The sequence below is a fragment of the Mustela putorius genome, unplaced genomic scaffold (genome assembly GCF_011764305.1).
Source record: "Mustela putorius furo isolate JIRA1106 unplaced genomic scaffold, ASM1176430v1.1 tig00003853_pilon_pilon_pilon, whole genome shotgun sequence".
In the NCBI taxonomy this organism is placed as follows: domain Eukaryota; kingdom Metazoa; phylum Chordata; class Mammalia; order Carnivora; family Mustelidae; genus Mustela; species Mustela putorius.
The window spans coordinates 50,602,241-50,624,377 of record NW_025422005.1 but is presented as its reverse complement, the minus strand read 5'-3'; the positions used below and the strand labels follow the sequence as shown (position 1 = coordinate 50,624,377).

At 37.6% G+C, this 22,137-nt stretch overlaps 1 protein-coding gene across 13 annotated transcripts in view; it reads left to right on the top strand.

Moving 5' to 3' along the window:
- The window catches only part of DOCK7 (dedicator of cytokinesis 7), a 221,160-nt gene that overhangs the window by 189,518 nt on the left and 9,505 nt on the right, over positions 1-22,137 (top strand). For 7 of the 13 annotated variants that reach the window (XM_045064650.1, XM_045064648.1, XM_045064647.1 and 4 more), the window contains 8 exons: positions 15-158; positions 3,128-3,259; positions 4,762-4,776; positions 12,977-13,102; positions 15,022-15,111; positions 15,228-15,464; positions 16,054-16,197; positions 17,994-18,100. In XM_045064650.1, coding sequence (XP_044920585.1) covers positions 15-158; positions 3,128-3,259; positions 4,762-4,776; positions 12,977-13,102; positions 15,022-15,111; positions 15,228-15,464; positions 16,054-16,197; positions 17,994-18,100 — 995 coding nt within the window. Of the gene's footprint in view, positions 1-14; positions 159-3,127; positions 3,260-4,761; positions 4,777-12,967; positions 13,103-15,021; positions 15,112-15,227; positions 15,465-16,053; positions 16,198-17,993; positions 18,101-22,137 lie in introns of all 13 variants that reach the window. The other 6 variants (XM_045064651.1, XM_045064649.1, XM_045064646.1 and 3 more) reach the window with 2 other exon arrangements.

The following is a 22,137-nucleotide window of genomic DNA, read 5'->3' as shown; positions in this document are numbered from 1 at the left end:
ATTTTCTCCCCCAGAATATTTCATCCAATGTTTTAGAAGAATCTGCAGTCTCAGATGATGTGGTATCTCCAGATGAAGAAGGTATCTGCTCTGGAAAGTACTTTACTGAGTCAGGACTCGTGGGATTACTGGAACAAGCAGCTGCTTCTTTCTCTATGGTAGATGACTCCTGTTCATTCTTTTCCACAAATACATACCTCTGAATTATTCATGATACGTGTATTCTCTCTGCCTATGACCCTGCTTTTCCTTTATGATAGTTTTCTCTAAGCACTTTGAAAACTGTCTAGGAACAGATTTTCTCTGTAGATTCATCAGTTTCACTCCTTTTTGTCTTAATAATCTGTCATTTCCTCTAGTGTTTTTCATTTGCTTATTTATGAATTATCACTTAATCTATAGCAGACTTTTTTTTTTGGTTTATAAAACTTTGACCACCAACCATTTTCTAAAACCTTAAAATTAAGAAACAGAAAACCTCCGGATGATTTTAAGTTCCTGTTTGAGTAGACTAATGTGGCTCTAGCTTTAGAACTGGTCTTTCAGATGAAAGGATCTTCTTCTGAGTGTTTTGAATGTTGCCCTGGTGCTCAGGAAAATTATGGCCCCTCATCTCACTGGTTGCACAGTGAGCCCTGTTAGGAAGTGTCAGAGACCTGGAGCTTACCAGGAGCTTTATGAACTGCTGTACCATGTTAAAATGTCAGTCCTTGTCCCTTCCTGTCTCTGTGTGAAGAACTGAAGCAGTCTTGTTGATCCAAGATGGGATGATTATTGGAGAAGGGAAAGATAGCTAGCTGAAACCATGCTCCTTTCTTAAACTGTGGACATAAGGACATCTACTGTCTTTGACATTTCTGTTGGGTATTTAGTGTCCAAGTTTTAGGAGACTTAACCTAACCTAACGTTAGGTTAAGGGGGAAGCTTGACATAATATGCAGTGTTGCCCTTCTTCACCATTATACTCCTATAGGGGATGGCTTATTCTCCTGGCCTTAACCCTACCCAGCAATGTATTGGGTAAGAGCATCTATTTAGAAGGCATACAACCCAAATTCATATCCTGGCTCTGCTGCCTTAGTAGTTCAGTCACTTTAGGCACATATTACTCAACCTATCCGTGCTTTGCTTTTCTCATCCATTAAATGCATAATAATGAATAATGCATAATAAGAATTGCATAGGAATGCTGTTAGAGGATTAAATGAGTTAATATATATGAAGTGCTTATCACAGTGCCTGGCTCCAAGTAAGTATTAGTGTTTGCCACGACCATCCTCTTCTTCATCATTCCTGCTTATAACCAGCTTATTTAAATATAATTATTCTGAGATTCCAAGAATGTTAGGTGATGGGCCATTTTAAAATTTCCCGTCTGAGGGGGCACCTGGGTGGCTCAGTGGGTTAAAGCCTCTGCCTTGGGCTCAGGTCATGGTCCCAGGGTCCTGGGATCGAGCCTCACATCGGGCTCTCTGCTCAGTGGGAAGCCTGCTTCCCCCTCTCTCTCTCTGCCTACCTCTCTGCCTACTTGTGATCTCTGTCTGTCAAGTAAATAAATAAATAAATAAAATCTTTTTAAAAAAAAATTCCCATCTGAGGACTTTGACTGTCCTGGTTGCTCCTCTGGATCCCCGCTCCTTGAGTTCCATTTTAAGTGATTTGAACTAGCAGTAAGAAAATGCTTTTACAGTTAATGGAATATTTTAATAAATACACACTCTGTGTTTGTGTGTATAATTTTAATAATTCACAGTAATACAGTGGCCTGTATTATGGAAGTTCTTTTGTAATAGCATACAATTATGAAATCCACTATTTTTCAACTAGTCTGTTTAATCTTTTCTTAAAAAAATAAAAAAGAAAAGAAAAGGTTTCTTTTTTTTTTTAAAGATTTTATTTATTTATTTGACAGAGAGAGATCACAAGTAGATGGAGAGGCAGGCAGAGAGAGAGAGAGAGGGAAGCAGGCTCCCTGCTGAGCAGAGAGCCCGATGCGGGACTCGATCCCAGGACCCTGAGATCATAACCCGAGCCGAAGGCAGCGGCTTAACCCACTGAGCCACCCAGGCGCCCCAAGAAAAGGTTTCTTTTAAAGATTTTATTTATTTGAGAGAGAGGAAGAGAGAGAACATGAATGGTGTGAGGGGCAGAGGAGAAGCAGGCTCCCTGCTCAGCAGGGCTCGATCCCAGGACCCTGCAATCATGACCTGAGCCAAAGGCAGACGCTTAACCAACTAAACCACCTAGGCACCCCCCTAATCTGTCTGATCTTAATTACAATAATTACTGGGGCATTTTAGTTAAACTATATATATTTCACTATTACAGTTACGTGATCGCTTAAACTCCTGTGAACTTCTCCTTAAAAACTTAAGAACCACATATTTATGCCCTTCGGAAAATGTTTGCCAATTTGTGAGGTAATAGGAACTTAGCAGCTCTTGGAAAACATCTCTTTCTTCCTTCACTGCAGCCACCAACCCATTATTAAGGACAAGGAAATGGAATAACAGTACAAACACATGTTGTCCCTCACTCTGATTATAAGCAGATCAGCCCTTGGCTGGCCAGCTGGCCCCTGGTGGAATAAAGTCTGGTAGCTCAGAACCTCCTTAAATTTGGTGAAAGATCACAGATTTTTTTCCCCCACAGGATATTTTCAATAAGATTCCCCGTGTCACTTCAGTATTTTAGAAATGTAAATAATTTTAGTTTGTCAGGATACCACAGGTCATCTGATACCTGTGACCAGTGTAGTAATTGGATTTCTTTTATTCCTCTGCTCAGAATTAATTTCTGCCACAGTGTATATGCATCTGTAAGTACTCACACGTACATACTAGTAAGTAATTACTCCATAGGTAGTAGAATGTTCAATTTAAATATGCATATATATATAGTGTGTATGTTAAATATACCCACACGTACATATCCAGAAGAGATAGTGTATTGTGTAAAATATTCTTCTTTTATTAAGGCCTAATAAAATTAAAAGTTAGTAGTGTTTGTTTTTATGTCCTACTGGGAAAGCTTCAGTGGTATTGCTTTAGTGGAAGTATTGTGAATTCTTAAATTGTAATTCTTTCATATTGATGTAAGAAAAAACAATATAACATTATTCTTACAGGCTGGCATGTATGAAGCGGTAAATGAGGTTTACAAAGTACTTATTCCTATTCACGAAGCTAATCGGGATGCAAAGAAACTATCCACAATTCATGGTAAACTTCAAGAAGCATTCAGCAAAATTGTTCATCAGGTAATGATTGCACTTTCTAGCTTCAGTGTAAATGGAGAAAACTGTCTGAAAGCATTAGTGTTGCTTTGTATTGATGTCAAACTGGATTGGATGAAATGACCATTTTAATCATGTTACAAATGAACAGTGTCAAAATGATGGTTCATGGTGAGAGCAAGATTCATTAACAAAAAAATGAATTTACCTTAAGTAGACCATGATCATCATAAACTTTGTACATAGCATTTTTTTCTTCACTTTTTAAAATTATTAGTAGTTGGCAAATTTTTAAAAATTGTTAGTTCTATTCTGTTTCAACTGTGGGTTAAAATTGTGAATGCGATTTTTAAGTTGATTCTTTTGCTGCCAAAAAAGATTTTTATTTAAGTTAGATTTTTATTAAATTCATGAAAGTTTAATAAACTAATACTGTTAATGTTTTCAGCTCAGCTTCATTTTCCTAGGTGTTCCATTCAAACATCCCTTAATATATTTCTAATATGAAAATAATATTTAGTGAAAATAATAAAACTGTTGTCTTATGTTTATTTGATTATGATAGTATGATTTTAGTGCTTGCTTATAGTTTATGGGATCCACATATTATCACCTAAATTAAAATCAAAATAAGGCTTGGTTTAAAAATGAAGCAGACTACTAGCAACTGATTTCCCTGAAACTAAATTCTTGGCTCTGTTAAAATACTCTGAGATAGCCTGTTGAGCCTCCTCCTTCCCTACTTTCCCTTCCCTTCCCCGGGCTACCTGCGCTGTTACCTGCTGCTACCATCATCCAAGAAGAAGGTGGAGTATTGAGTATCCACTTTTGTATTCATGACTAGTCCTGCTCTACTGTCTGTCAGCTTGACCTCCTCTTTCTCACTGTGGACTAAGCTGTTCTGGATGAATTGATACAATTTGAAAAACTTTAATAGTCTTAAAACAGGGCTGCTGTACTGTTAAGCCAATATTTTATTGTCTTTTACAAAAACACTGAAGTTGCCAGAGATTTATTACAATTCATGAGGGTAACAGGTGGGTCTTATTCTAATCAGTTGTACATACACTGTCAGTTACATGTCCGTTCTGGAACACCTGGAGCTAGTAGTTTGCAAGAAATTTTCCTCCATTTGTATAATAGACATTTGAACAAAATTGCGATTTCTATTCCAGTTTACCCTGGGTAATTCAGTGAGGCACTACTCCCTTTAGTTAGAGGTCTAATTCAGACACATTGATGAAATATGAGCTGCCTCTTTTTCACCAAAATTTAGTTTCCCTTACTAAAGTTTTTAAAAGTGAAATTTTAACTACTTAGGTTTTGAATAAGCAATTCAGGAAATTATTACAAATCTTAAATGAAAGAATATGGTGTTTAAAATATCCTGCTATCTTCTATTCGAGGAGGAGAATTTATGGTTTATGGTGCCTTACCTATGGTGCTCAAGTTCCTTTGGCCTTTTTTTGTTCTTTTAAAACTTTTTTTTTTTTATGACCTGCCCTTTTTTACTTTTTATTATACAGAGTACTGGCTGGGAGGTAGGTAATGTTTTAGTTAGTTAAAGACACTAATAGATTGATTTGACCAGATTTCTTATGCCAATGCTTTGCCCACATGTGCTAGCTGTGGGCATTCTGTTGCTGTCTGCTATCAACTGAATTCATTAACCAAAGAAATTTTGTTAAAATACTATAAGTTATTTTAAACAATTTATTATTAAGAGGTTGTAGGCAGTGCATGGAAATTCATGTTACACTAATGAGATTCTTTGGTAAATGAGCCACTTTGTCATCACTTTAGTATGTTTTTATCCTTTGAAGCATTTTCTTTCATCAACATTTACACACAGATTTCTTTTTTTAACCATATTGTTTCACCTCATTATACAGAGGTCGATTTATGTGTTATTGCTCAGAGGTGTAAATAGAAAATACCATATTTCATCTGATCAAAGACGCCATCAATTATAAGACCTACCATTATTTTATATGGCTTTAGGAAAGAAAAAGAAACCTATTGACTCACAACATCCTATCAGTTGAAAGATGAATGCCAACTACAGGGATATTAAAATGTGGTCCCAAAAAATGTGTGTCTCAGAATTGATGAAATAATGTGTTGATTTGATCTTGAGTCACTTCACCTTGAGTATGAGCACTCCTGAGGGAAGAAACTCACTTTGTCATTTAAATTTTGTTGGTGGGAGGGATACAGAGACTGGCAGAACATGAAATTTACTTTGACCTCCTATACTGACAGTTTAAAAGTTTGTGTTGAAGACTACATATAGACTTCCTTTTATGTAGGAGGTAGGCTTGTGAAAAGTAATGCATGAGTCAAATTTTACCTGAAAAAAGCCAGAAAGATTTGATTGCTATTATTTTAGAACTTTCTGTAAAGAAAAGAGCTCTGGAAGATGTGCCCTAATCTATATTGATGCGGTAAAGCCAGGGTATTAATAAATCAGGTTTATTTTAAGCAATGCTTATTTGTACAGGTGTCTGCTTTGCCTTTCACTTTGAGGTCACATTTACATTGGCTCAGCACCTTACACTTTCTCTGGTTTTGCACTGCGGTCCTTATTTAGGGACCCAAATAGAAACCCATAGAAAGAAATGTTACTACTGTGTTTCTTCCATCTCTGAATTTGTCCCTACCTCTGGTTTTCTTCAGAGGAAGCCAGTACTTGTACATCTACCTTAATTCTCCAGTTTCAATGTATATGGCCTTATTAATATCTAATATATAATTCCTCATTTCTGTGGCTCAGTTAAGAGATCTAGAAAGAGGCTTGCCAAGGTTAATCTGAGTGGTAACGTTCCTTATGGATTTCCTCACATGAAATGAAATTAGCTGAAAAGTAGGCATGAAAGAAGATATATTGAAACCTCTGAGCAGTTTATTTCTAGTTGGCTTGATGCTAAATCGACCCCTGAAAGGTACAATTTTCACTGGTTATGACATTAATATCATTCTGTCATCATGTTTATTGCATGGTAAAAGTCGCACAGACTTTATTTTTCTGTTTATATTCTTGTCACTGCCTTTCACTGGACTTTTAGCTTTGTAGCTTCTAAAATTGTTGCACGTTTGTTTTTTGCTTTTCCCTTGTAAAACTTAAATGGATGCTTGCATTTTAAAAATGTGTTTGCCACCATTTGCTGCTTATTTGTTTTGATATTTCCCTAATTAAAATGCTTTCTGTTTTCTCTTCTCTCTTGCCCCTGGTTGCTGACCCTACTCCCTACTTTTACTATTGTCTATTGTGGTAAGTTCCTATCTTGTGAATATTTTTCTTTTTAACTCTGGGAAAACTTCAGTAATTTTGTTTTTTTCCAAAAGCTATGTTTCCTAGTATTCTCAGAGAACTCACTGGTTTAATTTCCAGTAAGGATGACTTATCCATTGTGTAGAAAGGCTCTTTGCATTGATAACTGACTACCTGATTTACAGGAAAAGACTTTCTGGGCTTATGTATTAGTTTATTATGTTTCATTTTTCATTATGCTCTTTGATTTGGTATAAATTATTTGAGTTGGCAAAGCGTTTGAGGTGGGTGTGTGTGTGTAAAAGATAACTCTAAAACTTGACACTTAGCAATTTGGTTAAGTATTTACCATGCAGATGAACAAATCAGGGACCTGTCACAAATCTTGGCGGCTCCTACCTGTTCTGCTGGTCTCAGTACCTTAATGGCTATTTAGCGTTCACCTTTATTTTCTCTTTTCTCAAGCCCATTTCTTTTTCTGGCAATAATAGGAAATAAAGGGTGTTTTAATCATTTCTTTCTTATGATTGCATTTTTAAAAATATTTCTAGGAAAAGAGAAATACTGAATTTCTGTATGGAAGTTTGTTTTTGTTTTGTTTTGTTTTGTTTAGATTATTTATTTTTTTATTTGACAGAGAGAGAGAAAGAGATCACAAGTAGGTAGAGAGGCAGAGAGAGAGGGGCAAATAGGCTCCCTGCTGAGCAGAGAGCCCGATGGAGCGCTTAATCCCAGGACACTGAGATTATGACCTGAGCCGAAGGCAGAGGTTTAACCCACTGAACCACCCAGGTGCCCTTTATGGAAGTTTTTATACTGATTTTGTATTTGTTGTGGGTGTGGGTTTTTTATTTTGTTTTGTTTTGTTTTACTTTTTTGGTTTGTTTCATTTTTTTTTTTAAGATTTTATTTATTTATTTGACAGAGATCACAAGTAGGCAGAGAGGCAGGCAGAGGGGGGGTGGGAAGCAGGCTCCCCACTGAGCAGAGAGCCCCATGTGGGACTTGATCCCAAGAGCCTGGGATCATGACCTGAGCCAAAGACAGAGGCTTTAACCCACTGAGCCACCCAGGCGCCTGATGTGTTTCATTTTTAAAAGAAGCATTTATCCAGGTATCCAGCAGTGATCAATTTCAGAAATAAATTAATGCAATTTTGGGTTTTTTAGAATAGTTAATCCCCAAACATCAGTAATAGTCGTGTGACACTTTCTCCATTTTATTTTTCTTTAAAGATTAGAAGATATTTCTTCAAAGGGAATATCACTGGTATATTAGGTATATCTCACTATCTCCAGAAAGGCTAGAGAGGGTGGACTTATTAGCTTTGTGAAGCTAAATTCTTCCCGCTGGAATGCTTAACAAAAGTGGGGCACCTTACTGTTTGAGATCAAAACATACAAAAGGGCTATATCTTAACTCTTGTCATCGGGCTAGATGGACACGAATATGAGGCAGTATTTGGGTTTTATATGCTTAGAAATACTGGCCATAGTTCTGGTGCTATGGTTTCATTTGAATTTATTATGCTTTTAATCCATGTTCAAGCTAAGTGAGATAAATTAACTCATCTAAGCAAGTAAAGGTAGAGCAGAATTAGAAACAGCCATATAACGGAGGTGGGGGAGTCTCTGAAAGAAAAGAATAAAATAAATTCCAAGAGTATAGGCTTTACATCAGGAATGTCAAGTCAGATATAAAGAACGTTAAGGAAAACATATGGGTAGGAAGAATCTTATCTCCAGGAGGAGACACTTTGTGGGTAGCTGGTGAATCCGTGATAATTGCTGCAGATCCATGACGGAACACCTGATGGTGCCGTTCCGCTGATCATATTCTGCCCTTTATGCTGCTTTTCAGAAAAAGAAAGACATGGACAGCAAACCTGTACAATGTAGACAATATTAGATGTGATTTCTTTTTTTTGGACTATGACATGGAATGGTTGAAACTGAACTTCTGACAAGAAATGTAGCAGGGTATATCTTAGAAGAATATATTTCATAGGTGAACCACCAATCTGCTTATTGTATTAGAGTACAGAAGACAGTATTGTAATACAGAGAAAGACAAACCATAGGGTAGGAGGTACCCATTAATTCTCAAAAGACTTACTCAAGGAAATTCTCAAAAATTCTCAAGGAAAACATCAGAAGTGGGAGATGGTTCAGAGATCATACTTATGTCCTAACGTTGTATATCAGTATATAGGGTATGGGAATTTTCATAACTTAATTAGAACTTGGACTTCAGATGTCAAATATATTGGTATTTAACTCTTAGTCCTGCCACTGATTAACTCTGTGACCTTGGACAAGTTATTTTTCCTTACCTATAAAATGAGCCCCCCCCCCCAAAATGGTATCCATCTCATAGATGTGATAAGAATTAATAATGTGAGTAAAGGGGATACTGGTGTCTGTCACATAGTAAGTAGTTTTAAAATGTTGGAGATTATTATTTTTAATGTTACTATAACATCATCATCATCATTATCATTATTGCTACTTGAAATCTTAATTTGGGGGGCACCTGGGTGGCTCAATGGGTTAAAGCCTCTGCCTTCGGCTTGAGTCATGATTCCAGGGTCCTGGGATTGAGCCCCAAATCAGGCTCTCTGCTCGGCAGGGAGCCTGCTTCCTCCTCTCTCTCTCTCTCTGCCTGTTTCTCTGCCTACTTGTGATCTCTGTCTGTCAAATAAATAAATCTTAAAAAAAAAAAAAGAAGAAGAAGAAATCTTAATTTGGCTAATGAAATGGAAGAGGTGTTATGTTCCCAAGTTGACATCTATTACTAACTAAACTGATAAAAGTGTTTGTTTTCTATAAGAGGAACAGATCCAATAGAAGAGGAGGGCAATTACCATTGTTTGAAATCTTGGTATGCCTATTTAGAAATCAATAACCTTGAAGGAAGCCTAGGAGAAAGCAATTGGATGAGGATACAAGTTTTTAGTAGTGATGTGGTTGTAGAAATGTACAACCAGCCCAACAGAATGTTCTTGCTAAATAAAGATAACAAAACTAAAAAGGATTTGGGATCCTTTTGTCACAAGGCATTTCAGCCATTAGAGAAGTGGAGAGATGAGCCTATCAGTTTTGCTCACCGGGGATGTGGTCTCATCACCCACAAGATGGGGGAATCAGTAAATAGAACTGCTAAGGAAGAATCAGTTAGAGTGTGGGAATGATGGGAAATTCAGAAAGAATTCATGACCGTAAGGAAAGGTGATGCTAGGAGAATAGAGACTAGGTTATAGGAAAGCAGAAAACAGGTGTCATTCTGCCGTCTAAAGAGGAAATACGATGAAGTGATGTGGGTTTTTTTCCCTGAGGAGGAAACTATATGATTATGGGTTCGTGAACATGATAGAGTCGGAGGTTTCACACTAGAGAACTTTTTATAAATTGGAAATAAATTTACCCACACTCTTAACCTTCCTTCTGCTCCCTCCCCCATTCCAGTGCACACGCATTCATTCTCAATTCCGGTAACTCCTTAGAGTTATCTCTTAATAACTCCTTAGAGTTATCTCTTTGATCTACTCCAGTCTACCTCTGGCACACTCCCCTTCTACTACCCGGGCCGCCTTCCTGGTCTTCTCGTGTACTGGGTAGGCTGCTCTCCTAGGACCTGCGCACTGGCTCGCTCTTCTGCAATGCTTTCCCCAGAGATCCACATGAGTAACTCTCCCACCTCCTCCACATCTTTGCTCAGGTGTCACCTTTTGGTGAGATCTACCCTGACCATGCTCTTTGTCTCTTTTGTTCACTGATCTGTCACAAATGTCTGGAACCACTTGCTGGCATATATGGTAGGCAGTCAATATGTGAGTGGATGAGTGGTTTCCCTTATATTCTGTTTCATGGCTTTGTATCTTCTTGTTTTCCTTTCTCTCTCTGCTGAAATGTTCTTTCCTTCCTTCCCACATCCAGTTAGCCGTTCTGAGTTGTAGAACCCTGTGCGTCACCTCTTCTGTGACCTGGGTCCAGCAGGATTAATCTTTCCTTTCTTGATACCACTTTTTATTATAACACATAACCCTTTGTATTGTAATTACTTGAGTATATCCTTTACTTTCTTGAGGAGCCAGATCTTTTCATTTTTATTTTCATATTACAGAGGATGAACAGTGTCTAACGCATTATAAGCACTCAATAATTTTTTTCCTTGAACTGAATGTCAGTATGAGAAAGTAAATAAAAAGAGCTTTAAGTGCTTAGTACTAGTTATATGCTGCACTAATAAAATTCAAGTTCATATCAGCAGTGAGCCTACTGATCCCTGAGCTGATGACAGCACATCTGCAGTATTGTGTCTGTTTCTGGGATGCCACACTTGGAAAGGTGGCTTTGAAAAACTAATAAAATGCAAACAAGTTAGTAATTCCTATCATATAAACATGATTGAGAACTGGAAAGTTTAGTTAGCTAAGGGAAATAAGTCCTAATTGGCAGTTTTCAAATATTTTAAAAGGCCACAATATTAAAGACTTGGAATAGTGTTTTATGTTGGACACCTCTGAGAGGGGTTTAGCCAGAATAACAATTTTAATATTTGTGGTTTCTCAAAGTAGAAATGTATGTGTATATATGTGTGGCATTTTTGAAACATAACAATCACAAGGTTTTTTCACAGATGCCATTTTTGTTTTCCATGCAGTGCCTTCATTCCTTGATTATGTCAAAACTTGCTGTTACATTGTTTCGTTGGCTTATGGATGGTTTTAATCAGAATTTTGATTGAATACTTTTTTTCTAGAGAGATTTCATTTGCTATAGAAACTCCATTAATTTTTAGACCTGTTAAATTTTGAAATAAATTTGAAAAAAATTTTTTAGATTAGAGACCTCTTTGTTTGTTTTTGTTGTTGTTGTTTTTGTTTTTAGCTTCAAAGACATTTTTTTTTCTTCAGAACTTTATTTTTCCTGCGTAGAAATGTGGGGTATTTTTAGTCACTGTAATTTTGAGAGGAGGGTTTATTATGAAACTAGTAAATTAAGAATTAGAGTTTCCGGTTTTGCTTGATTATCTGTTTCATTTGTGACTTATTTTACATGTCCTTCAGCCTTTCTAGTAAGAACTCAGTAGGAAAAGTGAGTGTAAGACACATTAGGCTTAAAGAGAATTCTGAGGTTTTTAAATACTTACATGTGGCTGTGTATATAGGCACTACCACAACATCCTTCTGAAACATCCTAATTTTTAAAAAATATTTATTTATTTGGGGCAGAGGGAGAGAGACAATCTTTTTTTTTTTTTCTAAGATTTTTTTTTTTTTAAATTTACTTAGAGGGAGATACAAATAGTGACAGAGAGAGCATGAGTGGGGAGGAGAGGGAGAAGCCGGCTCCCCGCTGAGCAGGGAGCCTCACGTGGGGCTCAGTCCCAGAACTCTGGGATCACGACCTGAGCTGAAGCCAGATGCTTAAATGAATGAGCCACCCAGATGCCCTGAGAATTAAAGAGAATTCTGAGAGCGAATTCCATAGGCCCAGCACGGGGCTCCATCTAATGACCCTGAGATGGAGACCTGAGCCGAAACCAAGCATCAGATGCTTAACCAACAGCACCACCAAGGCGCCCCCTTCTGAAACATCTTTGTAAATAAATTGTAAGAATTGCACAGAAAGCTTCCAAGTATTTTATCTTTATTGAAGGAATGTGTTCTCAAAATGCTTTGTGTAAGAGTTCAGATGGTCTCTGTACTTTGTACTTGAATGTGTGGTTAATGGATGCACGGGGTGGTTTGGGGACTTTAGAGTAACCAACTCGTGTCAGATTGTTTTCTTTTCATCTTTCACACACTTTTCCCTTACTCTTCCATATTTCGATACTCTTCCACAAAGAAGTATTTTTATTGCCAGAATGACACCCACTGCAAGTTGTTTGCTTCAGGACTCCTGGATGGTCTTGCCATTTACCGGCTGTCTCCTCCATGCCAGGTGCTATGTACTTGGCTCCTGACTTTTATGATCTCATTGCTTACATGTATAAGGATTGTATAAAGGCAAATGCTAACTAAGAATGTTAGTGTTATTTTTAAATTTCACTTTATTTAGTATGCTGTAATTTCAGAATAATTAAAACACAGTTCATGTTCTACCAAGCATCTTTTCTTGCAATAAGGAAAATAAGTTAATTTATCTCAAAAGTATAGAGACTTAAAAACATAGACCAATGTGAGGTAATCACTTGGTACAAACTCTGAAAAACATAAACCATATGTGATTTAGTCGCTTGAAAAAAGCCCTAATTGCAGAACGTTATTTATTAAAAGTAATGAAAAAGAAAGAATATTTACTTCATTTTTACCTTCATTTGAGAGACAATAAAATTTTGTAATTTTGAATGAAATCTTTTTGCAGTGTTTTGAGAATTTTATGCTATAGCGATGTAAATGTGATATGAAAAACAAAAAAAAACTTTGTATTAATGTTTCTTTGTTTTCCTACACCTAGGATGGTAAGCGGATGTTTGGCACCTATTTTCGTGTTGGTTTTTATGGAACCAAGTTTGGGGATTTGGATGAACAGGAATTTGTTTACAAGGAGCCTGCAATAACCAAACTTGCAGAGATCTCTCACAGATTGGAGGTGAATGCTGTGGTAGTTTATGAATGTCTTATTTATTTATTTATTTTAATTTAAGATTTTATTTATTTGTCAGAAAGACAGAGAGAGAGGGAGTCCAGCAAAGGGAGCAGCAGGCAGGGGGAGAAGCAGGCTCCTCACTCAACAAGGAGCCCAATGTGGGACTCGATCCCAGGAACTGAGCTCAATTATGACCTGAACTGAAGGCAGACACTTAATCAACTGAGCCACCCAGGCATCCCTAAATGTCATCTTAAATTTGTATTCTCTATGATGCATAGACTTTCAGATCCAGATCAAATTGTTTAATAAGCCAGATCCTGCTAAATAAACTACTCCTTTGGAGAATAAGCATTTTTTTGGTAGCTACAGTAATATTCTTTCTATTCCTTCAAATCTTTAATGGCAACAGTAAAATAATACTAACTTTTTTTTGTGGCTCTATCTTCAAACATATTTTAGATACCCCACAGCCTTCAGAGTTACTGTAATTTATAGAGAAATGTATAGTATTACCTATATTTTGCAGAAAAATGCATAAGGAATTAAGTAACAACTAATGATGAAATTGGGGTCCCTAGAAATTTCTGATTCAAGTGCATTATTTCTTTGGCCTGATTCCCAATGAGAATCCTTTAGAAATTAAAAGCCTGAAATCATACCCTGAAAAATACTTCTTAAATTCCCTTAACCTTTAAACTTCATTTTCACTATGAATGTCTAATTTTCTTATTTATGGCATTTTCCAGTCTTTCCTGCCATAGTTACTCTTTCCAACCTCTCCTTATTCATTTTACTCAAAATGCAGCCATGGACCAGCAGTACCGGCATCATCTCGGAGACTGAAATGTAGAATCTCAGACCCTGCTCCAGATATTCTGAATTAAAATCTCCATTTTAACAAGATCCCCGGCTGACTTGTATTCACATGAGAGTTTGAGAGGCCGTGTTCTGGGTTTAATTCTCAGCTCCTCTTAATTTCTTGAATGTTGTATTCTTATTGGTGACTTCCCTGGGCTCACCTTCCATAAATTGGCTTAAAGTGTGACTTCTTATTTTTCAAGAGCTAAGTAAGTTTTGGGAAACATTGACACAATGTTTTCCAAATTTACTCTATTGTTAAAAAACTATCTTTGAGGGAAGAGTAGGGCTTCTCCTTTGAAGATTCAGATGTAATTTTTCCTGTGGAATAGCCCCCTCTGTTGCCTGTGCTGCTCACGGAAGTCACTACATTGTTGACTGGGTTGCCTTTTCAAAATTGAAACCAGTGTAAAACTTTCGGCAGATCAGCACTTTTATTTGAAAATTCTGGACTATTAAATCATTCATAAAAATGATTTTTGGTTCATTGACCCATGTCTGCAAAATCAGGCCACATCCAATAAAAGTAAGATCCTATACGTCAAAGATACCGAATTTCTTTTGTCTCTGCTTTTTGTTCCCTTTTTATTGAGAATCTCTTACGGAATCCTGTACTTCCACTGTGGAAAATTGTTCTATTTTGTGTTAAAGTGAGTAGATGTGGGGCGCCTGGGTGGCTCAGTGGGTTAAAGCCGCTGCCTTCGGCTCAGGTCATGGTCTTGGGGTCCTGGGATCGAGTCCCACATCGGGCTCTCTGCTCAGTGGGGAGCCTGCTTCCCTCTCTCTCTCTCTCTCCCTGCCTGCCTCTCCATCTACTTGTGATCTCTCTCTCTCTCTGTCAAATAAATAAATAAATAATCTTAAAAAAAAAAAAAGTGAGTAGATGTGAATAATATCAAATAAATAGACTAACAAACAATTTTTGTGAACCTAAATAATTATTTTATAATTATTCAGACGGTTATACAAGAACTCACTAAATGACCTCGTGCTCAGAGGCCTTCGCTGTTCTTCACTTGATGTTAACTTCATGTAAAAGGTTTCTTTTGCTTCTGTTGTAGGGATTTTATGGAGAAAGATTTGGAGAGGATGTCTTGGAAGTAATCAAGGACTCTAACCCTGTAGACAAGTGTAAATTAGACCCTAACAAGGTATGGCGGATGACAGCAAATGCCCTGTAGGAGCAACTCTGAGACCATGATTTTCGGGAAAAGGACTGAATGATGATTTAACAGTGAGAAAATGAAGGCCTTTTTCCCCCCCCCAGGCATACATTCAGATTACCTATGTGGAGCCGTACTTTGACACGTATGAGATGAAGGACAGAATCACCTATTTTGACAAGAACTATAATCTTCGCCGTTTCATGTACTGTACGCCCTTCACTTTAGACGGCCGTGCCCATGGGGAACTTCATGAACAGTTTAAACGGAAGACCATTCTGACTACTTCTCATGCCTTCCCTTATATTAAGACAAGGGTCAATGTCACCCACAAAGAGGAGGTAAGTCCCCAGATAGGAATAGGATGAGCAAAACAAAGACACGGGTGCCTCGTGAGAACTGTGTGGGTGTGTTATCTTGTCCCGCCCCTCACATGGCAGCATCAGCGAACTTTGCCCATTCTTTTTTTTTTTTTTTTTTTTTTTAAAGATTTTATTTATTTATTTGACAGAGAGAGAGATCACAAGTAGGCAGAGAGGCAGGCAGAGAGAGAGGAGGAAGCAGACTCCCCACCAAGGAGAGAGCCCGATGTGGGGCTTGATCCCAGGACCCTGGGATCATGACCCGAGCTGAAGGCAGAGGCTTTAACCCTCTGAGCCACCCAGGCACCCCCAACTTTGCCCATTCTTGAGTCATTAATTTGGGCTTCTTTTCTAAATCCCTAGTTTATCCTCGCTTATGCTTTAAAAGGATGGGTTTTGGGTTTTTTTTTTTCACCCATTTAGGAATCTAAAGTTTGGATTTCTGTTATTAGAAAACAGTTTATAGTTCATTTCCACTTTAAAAAAAAAAAAAAAAAAAGATTCTCTGTCAGGCTCATTAAATAGTTTTCGGTCAGCGCATTGACCTAACAGATGTTATTTCACCCAGATCATCTTAACTCCAATTGAAGTTGCCATTGAGGACATGCAGAAAAAGACCCAGGAGTTGGCATTTGCAACACATCAGGATCCAGCGGACCCCAAAATGCTTCAGATGGTGCTTCAGGGGTCTGTAGGCACAACGGTGAATCAGGTACGTGGTCCTCCATGATTTCAGGCATAAATGGAATTGGAAATGATTCCATGAGTATGTTTCACAAAGGCCACCAGTATCAGATTAAGTGGAAAGAGATACATGTTAGGAGCTGTTTGCAAAAGACACAAAGTATAAATGAAGATAGACTGAAAAAAATCTTTTTTTTTTTTTTTAAAGATTTTATTTATTTATTTGACAGAGAGAAATCACAAGTAGATGGAGAGGCAGGCAGAGAGAGAGAGAGAGAAGCAGGCTCTCTGCTGAGCAGAGAGCCCGATGTGGGACTCGATCCCAGGACTCTGAGATCATGACCTGAGCCGAAGGCAGCGGCTTAACCCACTGAGCCACCCAGGCGCCCTGAAAAAAATCTTTTTAGTATAGATGCAGTTATTAAGGTTTTCATGCTGCCCTCTGTGCTGCTTGTATTTTTCTACTTATCTGTTTTTTTTTTTTTAAGATTTTATTTATTTATTTGATAGAGATCACAAGTAGAGAAGCAGGCAGAAAGAGTGGGGGAAGCAGGCTCTCAGCAGAGAGCCTGATGTGGGGCTTGATCCCAGGACCCTGAGATCATGACCCAAGCTGAAGGCAGAGGCTTAACCCACTGAGCCACCCAGGCACCCTGCTTATCAGTTCTTAAACATTCTGTTAAGAAGGAACTGATTCTCTTGACATGGCCTTTCCTTTAAAACCTTGTACTGAAAGAACGTGATCTAAAAAAGTCTTGTTTTTAGAGCTCAGTCGGTACATGTGAATGCCTGCTTCCTTAGATACTCCCTGAGATTATCTTCTCCAGCTCTCCTTCACAGTGAGTCATGAAGAGGAAATAAGTAATGTGGAATCGCTTTGAAAATTTTGATAATATATGAACATAAGATACAATTGTTGCTTTGTTATATGCAGATTAGGAGCCATCCCGTTATCTCCTTGTAGTGGGTTCATTCAAATTCTCTTACTGATGATTAGGAAATATTCTAGGGTAAGGGAAAATCCAGAAAGACTTCAAGTAAGAACTCATATCACATATCTTACCTATATTTTAGGTTAAACAAAGCCAAAAAGTGTCCTCCCAAAGTAGAAACAAATATTTTTAATACCTTTACCCCTCAAAACACAAATGATTTTGGGGTTTTACTTCCAAATGATGCAACATTCCAAGGGATCATCTTTAATTTGCAGTGTTAGAACACATTTGGAATATTGAGGGGAGCTATTTTGGCAGAATCAAGTATCTGATAACCAGTGGCTTGACAACTGATTGCATCCAGGGTAAATTAAGGAATGTAAAATGTATAAGGCAAAAATGCATTGATGAATATAATAGTCCTTGCACTCCTACTCTTTTTCATTGAAAAATACTCAACAATTTAATTACAGTACCTATGCATATAGATTTGGCATTAGGAGAAGCTTAATATATATGGCCAGAATCTGTCTGAGAAGGTTTTTTTTGTATTTTGTTCTTAAAGATGTACTTATTTTAGAGAGAGGGAGTACACTCAAGGGTGGGGAGAGGCAGAGGTAGAGAGAGGGAGGGAGAGATCTCTAGCGGACTCCTTGCTGAGCCACAGCAGGACAGCAGATTCGATCTCATGACCCTGAGATCATGACCTGAACCAGAGTCTGATGCTTAACTGACTGAGTTGTCCGGGTGCCCTGAGAAGTTTCAATATAGACATAGACGCATTAAGCTTAAATGCAGCCATCTCAGTGCTAAGAAAAAATCATTTAGGCATATTCTCCCTCTGATTTTAGAGAAGACAAAAACACACTTTTATTTTCTTATTTTACAGGGGCCTTTGGAAGTTGCCCAGGTTTTTCTGTCTGAAATACCCAGTGACCCAAAGCTCTTCAGACATCATAATAAACTACGACTGTGCTTCAAAGACTTTACTAAAAGGTACTGAAGGCATCCTGCATAAAGACCCTCAAATTGTGAATGTCCAAACCACAGAATGGTGTGGGGGCTTAAGGGACCATTGAAGGGAGAAAAATCTAGGAAAGTTGCTAACGATGAGGAGCAGTTTGTGCATGACTTACTATTCCTTCAGGGTGTATGTCCCCCCCACCTCTAAAACTTTATATTGCCATATTTTTAGTTTTAAAGATTAGAGAAGTGTAGTCCCCCAATTTTTTTTAACATGAAACTATTAGACTATTTAGCTGTTTAACCTGAGAGTTGTTGTTTATTGTGAACCTTCAGTGTGAAAGTTTTTGCTTCCCTTCCCTCAGGAAACACACAAGCAACAAACTTGGAAGCAGCAAATTTGTGTTCAGATCTTGTCTCTGTCATTGTGTGTCCTATTTCAGGTCACTTAATCTCTGTGATCCTTGATTTTCTAATCTATTAAATATGGATGATAGTAATAATCTCCTTCCCAGAGGGAGGTGTGCACGTTAGGTGAAATAACATATGGGTGTCTCAGGGTCCCCGGGACACCCCCAGTTTTAATGCTGTAGGAGGACTCATAGGAGTCTGCGTATAGCTGTAGTCACACTGATTGATTTCTATGGAAAGGGACAAAGTAAAATACTCACAGAGAAAAGGCACTGTGCTTAAGCCTGGGGGGCTCTAGGTGTGGGCTCTGAAATCCTCTCTCGGGATTCACACAGGAGCCCCTGACTCCTCCGTCCGTGAGCTGGGATAGCGTGTGTGAAATGTTGACCCAGAAGCTCACTAGGAACTCCGTGCCCAGATTGTTGTTGGGGGCTATTCCTGTGGGCACCTTCTCCTTGGCAGATACCAGAATCCTGAAAGCAGGTGTTCAGCAGAAGCCATGTTTGTATAAATAGTGTAGGCACAGTGAGCCACTCTTATCTTCTGAAAATGATTACCTCCCAAAATCCCAACTCCCAGCTGCTAACCAAGGACCCACCTTGCAAATAGGCCTTTGAAGGATACCAGTCTCAGGCCTGCAGTTAACTCTCTTCTGCACAGATAATACTTGGCACATAATAAATAGGTGTTTGGTAGATATTAAATTTTGAAACAATAGGAAACAAACAGTCATTTATCAGCTTGAGACTGATTTCTGCTTTACCAACACTGTAAGCTTGACAGTAGAGGGAATGATTAATTTTACAGGGGGATGCCCGGGAAGGTTTCCCAGAGAATTCGACATTTGATACAGACCTTGAAGGATGAGTATTAGTTTTTCAGGCAGAAACGTGGAGGAGAAGGGTCTACTTAATAGAAAAGAAAAAAGCACATTATGCACAAAGTTTAGAGACTGTTCTGAGAAAGGTGAATAGTTTAATGAAGCTGGAACTCTGTAAAGTTTTGTAACTCTGTAAAGACAAGCAGTCGGTTACAGGGTAAGTCAACCTAGACTGGACCGTAAGAGAGCCTTGTGTACCATTCAGGAAATGATGTGATGGTCACCTAACAACGTGGCTTTGGAACCCGGTCTTTGACTCCTTGTTGTGGTTTCTCTTATCAAGTCAGTCACTGAACAGCTTTATCAGGGTTAGAAATAATATCACATCTGTTTTGTCATCAGAAAATTATGAGGAATGCTAACACGTTCAAGTATTTTAGAATGGAATTTCCCCCATACTCATTGCAATAGCTGTCATGAATTCTTGTCAGCTTCTCCCACCTGAACATGGTGACTGTCTTTTAAAAGGCTTCAGAAAGTTTCATTGGAAATCTGAGATTCCAGAATCTTATTATTAGGCCAGATTATCTTCTAAGTTTGGTTTTAGGAGACAACAGGAAACATAGCTTCTAATGTATGGAGTAGATGAACTGTGGTGGTAAAATAAAGAAATCTACTTTATACTTGTAGAATTGACTGATTTCTAGCATTGTTTTTTTTTAAGATTATTTATTTATTTATTTGACAGAGATCTCAAGTAGGCAGAGAGGCAGGCAGGCAGGCAGCGTGGAGATTGCGGGGGGAAGCAGACTCCCCGCCAAGCAAAGAGCCCGATGCGGGGCTCGATCCCAGGACCCTGAGATCATGACCTGAGCCAAAAGCAGAGGCTTAACCCAGTGAGTGACCCAGGCATCCCTAGCATTATTTTTATTATTAGGGAAGTTTTGGATAACAACCAAAAACACCCTGCTATCTTTGTGTGCCAGATGATCTTGGAACAATACATACTAGTTTAGATCCTAGACATTTAAGCAGAGACAGTTATTTCTTTTTATGCTGTTGTTTTGACTACATTTTAAATCACATGTCCTCCTCCTCATGTATGTTGTTGATAAGGTGATGAATTTCTGTAGTCTGCTGGTCTTTTTAAGTATTACCAACTGGAGAGAAGGTTTTCTTCTTAAATGACAAAAAGAAAACCCTCTACATGATATAAACCTTATCAAGAAAGTTACAGCCATTTTTGTTACTGTTTTGTTCAACTCATGCTATCTTTTTAATTTTTGTGTTACATTTTATTTTTTATATCATATGGACATGTTTATAAAGCTCACAGTATATATATATAATCTTTTTATTTTTCAGTTAAAGTTAAAACTTTATAATGATTATATTATTTTATCAAATAGTTGAATTTAAGTGTGCTGTGATTCACCAGTGCATTGGATCTTTCTTTTTTTTTTTTCTTTTTTTTTTTTTTTTCTTGAGTATAGTTGGCACACAATGTTACATTAGTTTCCAGGGTATAACATACCTTATGCTGTGCTCACAGGTGTAGCTACTGTCTGTCATCGTACACTAGAACAATACCATTGACTATGCTCCCTAAGCTGGGCCTTTTATGCCTGTGACCTACTCATTGCATAAAGGAAAGCATGTGTCTCCCAATCCCCTTTACCTCTACTGCACTTCCCCCTGGCAACCATTAGTTTGTTCTCTGTATTTGTAGGTCTGATTCTGGGACTTATTCCACCTAGGAAAATACCCTCTACGCCCACTCATGTTGTTACAAATGGCAAGATATCCTCCTTTTTATGGCTGAGTGATATTCCTGTGTGTGTGTGTGTCTGTGTGTCTGTGTGTGTTTGTGTGTGTCTGTGTGTATCACATCTTCTTTATCCATTTATCTATCAGTGGACACTTAGGTTGCTTCCATATCTTGGCTAGTGTAAATAATGCTACAGTAAACATTGGGATGCAAGTATCTTTACAAATTAGTGTTTTCATTTTCTTTAGGTAAATACTCCGTAGTGAAATTATTGGATCATATGGTATTTCTGTTTTTAATTTTTTGAGGAACCTCTATTTTCCACAGTGGCTGTACCTCCTTTTTTCTTTTGTTAAAATTTTAATCTGAGATGACTGAGGCAAAGTACATTTTTATTGGCCCTTAATACATCGTGCATTGCAAAAAGTTTCTAAGTATTAAAAGTGTCAAGTATTTAAGTGTACTTTGCTTTAAACAATGCCGTTTAGGTAGGGTGTCTGTTGTTAATCAGTTTAAATGGTACTTTAAATACTTTGCATGATTTATTCCTAAAAACAATGAAAACTTTTGTATGTGTTCACTTTTTATATTTTGGGGTTTATCTTTTAAAACTTGTTTTCATTAAATCTTGAATAGATTCAGTATAGTATTTATATTATTTGCTATTAAAGAACAGGAAAAAAATCACGTACCTACCCACCCTGCCTAAGAAATAGCGTTCTCTTTGCTTTGAGATCTCCACCTCAAATGTTCTTCTCTGATAGCATCTCTTCTTTCCTTTAGAGGTAACCACTATTGTGAATTTCATATTATTTACTTTATTGTCTGTATTGTTTTATTATAAATGAGTATTATTCTTTAATACACTACTTCATTTTGCATGTTGTTTATATAAATGGATAGTGAATATAATTCTGTGACTTGCTGTCTTCAGTGTTTGTGAGATATACCCATAATGTTTCTTCGATCTATTTTTATATCTTATGTTGTATGAATATGCCCTGATTTATTAATTTTTCTGTTAGTGGATATTTGGTGGTTTCCTGTGTTTTTGTTTTTAGTTACAAAGAG